The following is a 9180-nucleotide window of genomic DNA, read 5'->3' as shown; positions in this document are numbered from 1 at the left end:
CCAAAGCAAATATTGATGATATCTCAAAAGCTAAACGCCAGTTTCACAAATCTCACTAAACTTTTTTGCTGCTTAGTTTGCGAGATTCGGATATGTGCGCACTGGGTGTGATATAACTATCTTATTGCTAACGTCTGCTTCTTTGATAACGTTTTGGTAAATAAACATGTTTGTTGTCTTTATTTTTTGTGTATCACTGTATTGTATCGAACAAAATGGTTATGCCGCCCGCTCTCGTCATTCTCTCAGTTATCTGGCCCGCTGTGAAAAAAGTTTGGTGACCCCTGTCTTATAGTATTTGTCAGTAAAAACAGAAACCGTAAAGGAGGGGGGGGGGAAGAGGTTACCCTCCCAGGTCGCGAACCTACCACCGACCCAGACAGATGCGACAATGACGTTAGTACAGCTCTATATCTTGTATAACTTCAAATCAGAATTCGTGAAATTAATTAAATACGTGGTGTTAGTTTATATTGATATTAAATAATTCAAAATAATGTCTGCAAACATCGTTATTGCTTTTGAAAGGTAAGCAAACCATGCGATGACTACATTTTCTGTTTATCAATGCCAAAAATCCGAAGAGGCCTATATTTGATCATTAGGTTAATATAGTAAGGGCCTAAGTTATTAGAGTAGACTGCACAAATTACTTCTACTTTTAGTAGTAGTAGTAGATTACTTGTACTATATTTCTCGCGTCAATACGAAATTAAACGTCTAGGCTCTACCAATACTAGGCTAGTAATTGTAGAATCGTTAGCCTTATGATTCTGTCGTTGTTCTTGCTTCGTCTGATAGAAAGTCTGACTGACTAGTTACATAGATTTATAAATACTGTAGTAATACAAATAGCCCAGTTACTAAATTAGATCTATAACTATCATAACGAACGGGATGCTGTAAATCAGACACATAACAACAGTATAACAAAACTACAGTTACTGTACGTGAGTCTAGAGAACGTATGTCTTGCGTAATTCAACTTCAAGTTAATAGCTTGAAAGTTGGAGATGTTTATAAAACACTATTACTTCATTGTAACAAATGCAAGCAAAGAGAGAGATGTAATAGGCCCATCAAATAAGTTAATTTCATTGAAATACATTTGTAGACTGGTGTTGAAAGCTACACTACTACGATACACTTTCTAAGCAGCTGTTGGCCTGTGAGGCAAATAAAGTAATAACTAACATAGAATTATTTTTTTTTTGCAGATTATAATAACTGTATCCCCTTTTGCTGCCAAGCCAGGAACCCCTAACAATAAAATAAGCACAGATACTCTGTATAATTTGAAAATCTCAACTCATAAAGTTATGAGATGAGTAATGAAACTATTACACTATCCATTAAGCCATCTCCAAACTTTATTTTCTAAAAAGTGAAATTTCAATTCATGTCAGTTTGTGAGCACTAGGTGTTCCAAGTAGGTCTACTAAATATTATAGGCTTTAGGTGTAGTAGATATTTTATTACGCATTAACATTGGATCTAGTAGATTTAATAATTGTTGTTAGAAAAGTATATCTAACATTTAGGCCTAATATTATGCTATTTTTGAATGCACTCTTATTTTGCCCTTATATGAAATTTTATCACTATTAAAAGACTCATATTAAGGTCTTTTGGATAAACAAGTAGAAACTAACGTATGAAAGGATGCTTTTCTTTAGCTTGTTTTTTATCATTTCTTAACGAACAATTCATAGCAAAACAAGTGTACAGCGTTGTTTACAGATGCCAAGTTGTCTTCTTTTCGAAGATGGTGCATAAGGAAATAACAGCTTATGGTAATATTATGTCACATGTACTCCAGGCTTTTATACTCCATGAACCAAATTATATAGACACCAGGAAAGTGCTAAGTCTAGATCATCATCAAAAATGATCTACTTTGCCATCACAAGTATCTTGATTGAGCCTTGACTAAATTTGGAAGTCTGTTGCATTAACATCTCTCACCATGATTGAATACTATTTTAATAGAAATAAGCTTTTCCCTACTCAAGACTGGTATCTGGCCTACTAATTCTGAAAACAACACTAAACATTAGGTATAGACTAATAAAGACTAGACACTCATCTATTGAATGATAAAATTTTCACTGTCCTCAAGACATTAATCACAACCTTTAAATATCAACTATTTAAATAAGCATTTTTAGATCAGAGGACAACAAAATGAAACAGGCACACACACCACTGCATATTAAAACAAGGGTAAAATAATAACACACAATTAATGACCCATTATGTTTATTTTCAATCTTTCCAGTGGTGTTTTGAAATAAATAAAGCCTTAGAAACAACTACTATGAACTATTTCAGGTTAACAAGACCCATTTAACATTTTATGTTACCCATTGATTTTAAATAGTCTCTTCTGTTCAGTAGTTTACTCACTAGGACTTGTTGTTGAAAGCAGAATTTTATTAATACTGATTTTTTATTTTATTACATATGCAACTTTTTACTGTCACATGCCTGTCTGACCATCACTTTGAGAAATTTACTTAGCTTGGAAATCATATGAAATGTACTTGTAGCAGTCATGGTCATGTATTAAATACATGGCATCTGAAAATCAATTCAACATGGAGAAAAATAACAAAAAATGGAAATCAATGGAAACTTGAATGATAAAAACAAGCATGTTTTATGATAATTAAAATGAGGGCATATAAAGCTCAATTAATTGAAAAAGTAATTACTAATACTCTGACAAAGTATATTTCTAAAATTTGAAATTGAAACAAACAATATATACACAGTACATTTTGACATTCTCCAAAAATCTCTGGACAATTGTGATGATATGCAATTAGATAATTAAACTTTGTAATACTGCAAATTTGAAATCATTATACTAATATAATTATTTCTCTCTTTTCTTTTTTTTTTTTTTAAGAATTTTGAGAAATAAGATTTCCTGGTCCCTAAATGATTTTACCAATATTCTGTTGAGTAATGCTCCTTTACTACATTTTTCTGATATCTGATGTTTTAAATAAAAGTTGATCAAAGTGTATCAATTTTTGCTTGGATATGGCAAGTATAGAATATGTATATAACTATCAAAACAAAATCTAATCATAGAATCATCAGCAATAATCAAATATGAAAAATAAACATTCAACTGGATATTTACACCTTACAAATACTATACGTTTAGTGTGGATTGCAGATTTAACTATACAACTTTTGAAATATCAACACACCACTGATGGTTGTTTTCCTGATGCTTCTTGATTTTGTCTGACCAGGATTTATGTATAATATGCAAGAAAAATAGTTTAAATCCACTCTCAGAACTTCATACAGAAATGTTCAGGCTCTCCACTGTTTTTCTGATTTTATTCTCATCTTTGCTTAAGAATATCACTAGTTGTCTTTATCAGTGACATCTGGGCTGCAGACATTCTTACATGCTAGACATTAAAACTCCACAGCTTGATCACAATGGAACACTTCTTTAGTAACTGCTTCAAACTCTGTAGACAGCTAGCATGGATGAAAACTCACACTTCCTCCATATTTTCACAGTATGCTGCAGGATGAATACTATCACACTCATTTTCTGCTTCTTCAGAAGTGTTACTTCTCCTTTGATCCCTGACTGATTTCACCCTTGGAGTAACTCCAGCAATGATACGCTATAGATAAAAATGGCTCTTTAAATAAAGGTATATAATAACAAGAATTTATGTTGTTATTGGTGTTTGAGGATTTAACTGAAACTATTAATTTTTTGTTTTGTCCAAAGGCTTAAGTACGTAGTGCAACGCATTAAGCACTATTCTCTTATCCATAGCCATTTCATATTGCCAACCAGTGTCTGGCATACATATCGACCATGTAATATAACTTGCAAGTGTATTTAGAGCTTTAATTAAACTACAATTACAAATTAGAATAGTACTGAGGTATTCCTGTAAGTATATAACATGATTAATTGAGAGAATGACAGAATATTTTACCTAATGAAATGATATATCTCTAAGAGGTAACAGACCTCTCACCTCTTTCAATGTTCCAGGAGTAACAGCCAGAAAGTAGATCATATAGCAGGGAATCCAGATCATTGAAGACAGAGCAATGAGCCAGCCAATCAAATGGCCCCACCACGGATACTCATAAGTCTGGGCATACACAAGGGGTTTGTAACGGATGACTGAAAACAGGAAGATGCTCTGAAATGTGAAGGGTATTCCCATAATTAGAGGCCTTTAACTTAGGGTAATTGTGAAAATACTACATTTGGGAGCATTACACAAGAAGCTTCAAAGGTATTGTTAAAATTTTTATTTTACAGCTTAGCACTAAGGATTATTCTTTCCATTAGATGGTACACAAAAGTTATCCTAATAGTAGTTTTATTTACCTGTACATTATCAATATCCTATACACAATTAAAACTGAACAAGTGTTCTGTACCAACATTTTTACACTCAAAAAGTCATAAATGACATTATTATAGTACTCTTGAGATTTTAAGCTATTGACAGCTTGCATAAACTTGACTGTACTCTCAAACCAAATTGAAATGTGTTTTGCACAGATTCTTTAAGTGCCTACACCACTCAGAAAGTCTGTTAAATTGAACAAGTTGAGGCTGCTAAAGATTTAATTTGATTATTTGAATATGTCATGATATAAAAGACTGCTTCATTCAGTAGTATTGATTAATTTAGTTTTGTGAGTGAATGTTTTATTATTATTTAGTTTTTGTTACAATAAGGGTGAAAAGCAGATGATTGTAGAAGGTTTTGTTAATAACTTATTGGTGTTGAGAATATAGAAAGTGGCCAGACAACTATGTAATAAAGATATAAGTAGCGTGAGATGAGCGGGAAGCAGTAGACAGACAACAATAGACAGATAAAAGCAAAGAGAATATAGTTGGTGTGAAGTTAATTAACATAAAAGCGATAGGCCTAACGACTGATATAGGCCTAACGTTTAATATATTAGAGTGAAACTAACAGTATAAAAAGATAAGAAGGATAATTTTATTCTATCAAACCATGGTTCTAAAGTAATTGAATCAGCCTGGGTACACTTTGACAAAAGGAACAGAGGATCTTCAAAAGAAAGGCCAAACAAATTACAATAACTTTCACTCAACTGTAGTGTAAGTGAATCACACACAGAATACTATTACTAGTACGATAGTAATATAGAGAAGATAGTTCAACTTGTCAAGTGAATTTCTAAAGTAATTGAATAAGCCTAAGTGGACTTTTGACAAGAAGAAGAGAACTATATAAACAGTGTTTATGATATGCGTGCAATCTCTATAGTGTGAAGACTTTGTTGTACATACGTTTAACTTGTTCCAAATATATATACACATTTGAAAACAAGTGAAGTATGTGCTGTTTATTCATCGTTGAATTTATCGCTAACAAGTCACAGACACCTACTGTAGAAGAATCCTAAGCCCAATAACAACACAGTATATATTTATACCATTAAGAAATATATGTAAAAGCCATTTATTTAGACAATTGGCAAAAAGAAGAATTATATATATATATATATATATTATTTTAAAAATCTGACAGAGTACTACACACTAACTAATTTGTTTTTCTATAGAATTTAGTAAGCTGTAAATACTTAAACTATACTAAGTGAATAGAAAGCAGTTGAAGCAGACAATTTAAACAACACTTACTATACAGACGGAAGGAGCAACAAACACCCAGCTAATCACAAAATAACAGTTGGGAGATTGGCCAGTCATCTCAGTGATGTTATCAGAAAACCTTTTCACTCCTGCAATAATGCACACAGATAAAATATTACTATTTGTCCAAAGAGATCCTATGTAGAAATAGAAAGATTTTAATAACTTCAAATGTTTTCAAATGTCTTTGGGTTCCTCCAGAAATATAAAGTTATAAATTTGAATCTTGTGGAAATTATGAAATACAATATTCCCATTCAAGAGGTGTTATATGGTAAAATCAAGAAATTAACTGAGAATTTTAAGTGCTGTAATACAGATATCAGAATTACGGATTTCAGAATTATGTGAAAAGGATAAATCAGTAAATTAAAAATATTCTTACCATAAACCCAAGTGATAGCAATAGTTTGGAAGAAAACAGTAAACAACAAGGTGATACCACTAGCAGAATAATAATCCATGAGTTGGAACAGGTACATTCCTCCCTAGAACCAGAAAATAGACAGTATTATCAGCTTTATGTGAAAATATAAACCCCAATTAAACTTCAAGGATTTCTAACAATCAGGTGTTGATAAAATTAATAGAATTGGTAAATAACACCTTCATAGTTTGCAAAAATGTTCACCATATGAAAAAATTTCTTTGTTAAGTAAAAAGGGCTATTTATTTTGATAGACAAAAAAAAACATCATACCTCAGTTACCATTGGCAAACCCAGCAGATAAAGGATGATAAATATAGTTACAGTAAACAATTTTCGGTGAGGACGTAACACTGTTTCCCATTCATCTACAATTCCTGTGATAAGGGCTTCCATTGTACAAAACTGCAATATGAATTGGAATTTCATGAATATCATTACTAAATGAAGAACCTTAAGCATATGAACAACCAAAATTTTCCCCATCAATAGAAACTTGATAAAATCAATGCTATTATACCTCTAAATTTTCATTTTTTAAATACTCTTAGACAATTAAGAAGTGAAAGAGCAGAATTTTCAATATTCCTCTTATACAAGTTTATGTTTTGTTATATTAATTTTAATACAGATAATGAATATTGTTTTCCATAACATTTCACTTAAGATAAGAATTAGTTATTTTTCATAATAGTTACTGAACAATTGTAAAACATGTCATCAAAATCCATTCTTCATCAACTTTATATTAATTCAAGCTACTGCCATGCAAGCTCATTGTAATCAACTATTGTGTATCACACAGCTCACCTGGCTGTCACCTATTGGCTCATAATAACCAACTGTTATGTACCACATAGCTCACCTAGCTGTCACCTATTGGCTCATCCCAACCAACTATTGTGTACCACATGGCTCACCTGGTTGTCATCTATCAGCTCATTCTAGCTAACTATCTTGGATTATGCGGCTCATTTGACTTTCACCCATGCATATTACAACTCACCTGACTATCGATACCAAGAATGAACAGCATTAGGAAGAATATTACTGACCACAGAGGGGCCAGTGGAAGTTGTAGCACAACTTCAGGATATACCATGAAGGCAAGTCCAGGGCCTTACAAAAAAAAAAGAAAACTGTTATCAATACAAAACAAGAAAAGGCAGAAGCATTTTTTTTATTACAAGTTTTTCTTCAGATGAGAACAAGACCAGACATCTTTATCAAAATATTTTCTAAATCTATTTTATAGATAAAAGTCATGCTTGAAAAGCTACCAACATAACAACTGCAAGAATAATTTATATCAAGAAATATGCAGTAACACAAAATATGCAAAAAATAATTAAAAACTCCATGGCTTTTTTTTTACACCACTAAGTATACTTTCAGATTCTTTTTTCTTTCAGATAAAATTAAATTAGCACTTTTTCATACAAATCCTAATTATTTTGTTTGTAACGTTTTAGAATTATTGTTAAGTTTACTTATCATAAGCACTTCAATAAAATTTCTACCTTACATACACATTCTTTCCTAGAGTGAAAGTGATTTGGATTTTATTATGAACATGTTACCAACTTAATCTTGCAGGATATAAAATACAACTCTTTAGGAATCATACCTGACTTAAACAAATCTGCAACTTCAACTCCCTTTACGTGAGCCATGTACCCAAGCACAGAAAATATCACACATCCTGCCACAATGCTTGTAGTTGGGTTTACTATACACAAGATGAAGGAATCTCTGCAATACAAAAATATCTCCTAAAGTCGTGTAGGGGTTTTGCTAGACTGTAAAAATTATGTGGCAAAATACAAAAGTTTGAGTAAGATATATTAAAACAATTTTAGTGTTTCACCATGATATAAAAAATTCAAGTCACCATGTTTGTAGTCATGATGTATCTGTTAACCATGCATTTTAACACTAGCCTTGCAATGCAATTTCCATTGTAAGACACTCTGTCGTAAGGCTGTCTTGTTCAAAGCATACCTCTCCTCTGTGTATAGTTTCCATAATCCATCTAGTGCACAAGTGTCATGGTTTCCCAACAGCTGTGTATAGTTTCCATAATCCATCTAGTGTACAATTGTGATTTCCCATGTAGCTGTTTCAACAATGTGATTGAACACAAATCCATAGATTCTGAATCCAGCAACTTGATTGTATGTCTTATAGAATAGCATGAATATCCATTTCATTCTTCAGCTGCTTAAGGTATGGGATGGTTAAATGGGAGATAAGACTTATCTTGGTGAACCAATACACTACTGATCCTGTTTCCATAAAGAGCTATTGTTTCTGTGTGGTACAAAGGGTCCATAACATTGTTCTGATAGTAAGCAGGGTTCCCTTAACCTTTGTATTCACTCTTCTGATCTCAAGCTTGCTTTTGGCACAGTATCCCGTGGTGATCGTGAATACCTATGAAAAAGTTTTACAACATGGCATGTACCACTTTTTGAATTTTCTTTTTCACCAATTAACAGGTAGAAAGTAGCATGAAACTTGATAAAGTTGAAAGGTACACACGACTACCATTTTCTCATCAGCTAGGTACTGTTCATACAGTTTTATAAAGTTCTTTTTTTATTATTTTACACACAGTTGCTGCAGTCACATGGATGGCATTTGCCACTGACCTTTTTGTTCATTGATTCTCATATGTTCCAAGACATCACACTTTGATAACCATGATGGGGTTATAATTTGTTGTCGTTATCTTTTCTGAATAGTGCCCCCCCAATTGATGCGTATTATTTTTTTTCCAATACTATTAAGCAAACAAAATATTCCCATCTTGGAAATTCTACATTTCTTATTTGAACACAAGTTCATGACCTGAGTTTATGAATATTTTGAGTCAGTATGTTACATACCATTTCCAAAGGTAATCAATTTCCAATGCCATCACATTATCTACAAAAAACAACATAAAAATGTAGTTCTGACATATTCTGTTCCATTGTGGTTTTATATTGGCCATATGTATGCAACCTCTGTAATCTTATGACACAATTTAAATATTTTTCAGCAGAAAAGTTAACTAAGC

General features: G+C 32.2%; 1 protein-coding gene across 1 annotated transcript in view; it reads right to left on the bottom strand.

The window, feature by feature from the left end:
- Positions 1–3506: 3506 nt before the first annotated feature.
- LOC106464731 (sodium- and chloride-dependent GABA transporter 1-like) overlaps positions 3507–9180 on the bottom strand; it is a 52671-nt gene continuing 46997 nt past the window's right edge. Inside the window, exons 9-13 of the mRNA XM_022392498.1 lie at positions 6393–6524; positions 6078–6180; positions 5681–5781; positions 4023–4193; positions 3507–3656 (exon numbers count right to left, since the gene is read on the bottom strand). Of these exons, the coding sequence (XP_022248206.1) occupies positions 3522–3656; positions 4023–4193; positions 5681–5781; positions 6078–6180; positions 6393–6524 (642 nt within the window). The 3' untranslated portion in view covers positions 3507–3521. The remainder of the gene's footprint in view (positions 3657–4022; positions 4194–5680; positions 5782–6077; positions 6181–6392; positions 6525–9180) is intronic.

The sequence above is a fragment of the Limulus polyphemus genome, unplaced genomic scaffold (assembly GCF_000517525.1).
Source record: "Limulus polyphemus unplaced genomic scaffold, Limulus_polyphemus-2.1.2 Scaffold1729, whole genome shotgun sequence".
NCBI classification, from domain to species: domain Eukaryota; kingdom Metazoa; phylum Arthropoda; class Merostomata; order Xiphosura; family Limulidae; genus Limulus; species Limulus polyphemus.
This window is presented reverse-complemented; position numbering and strand designations above follow the sequence as displayed.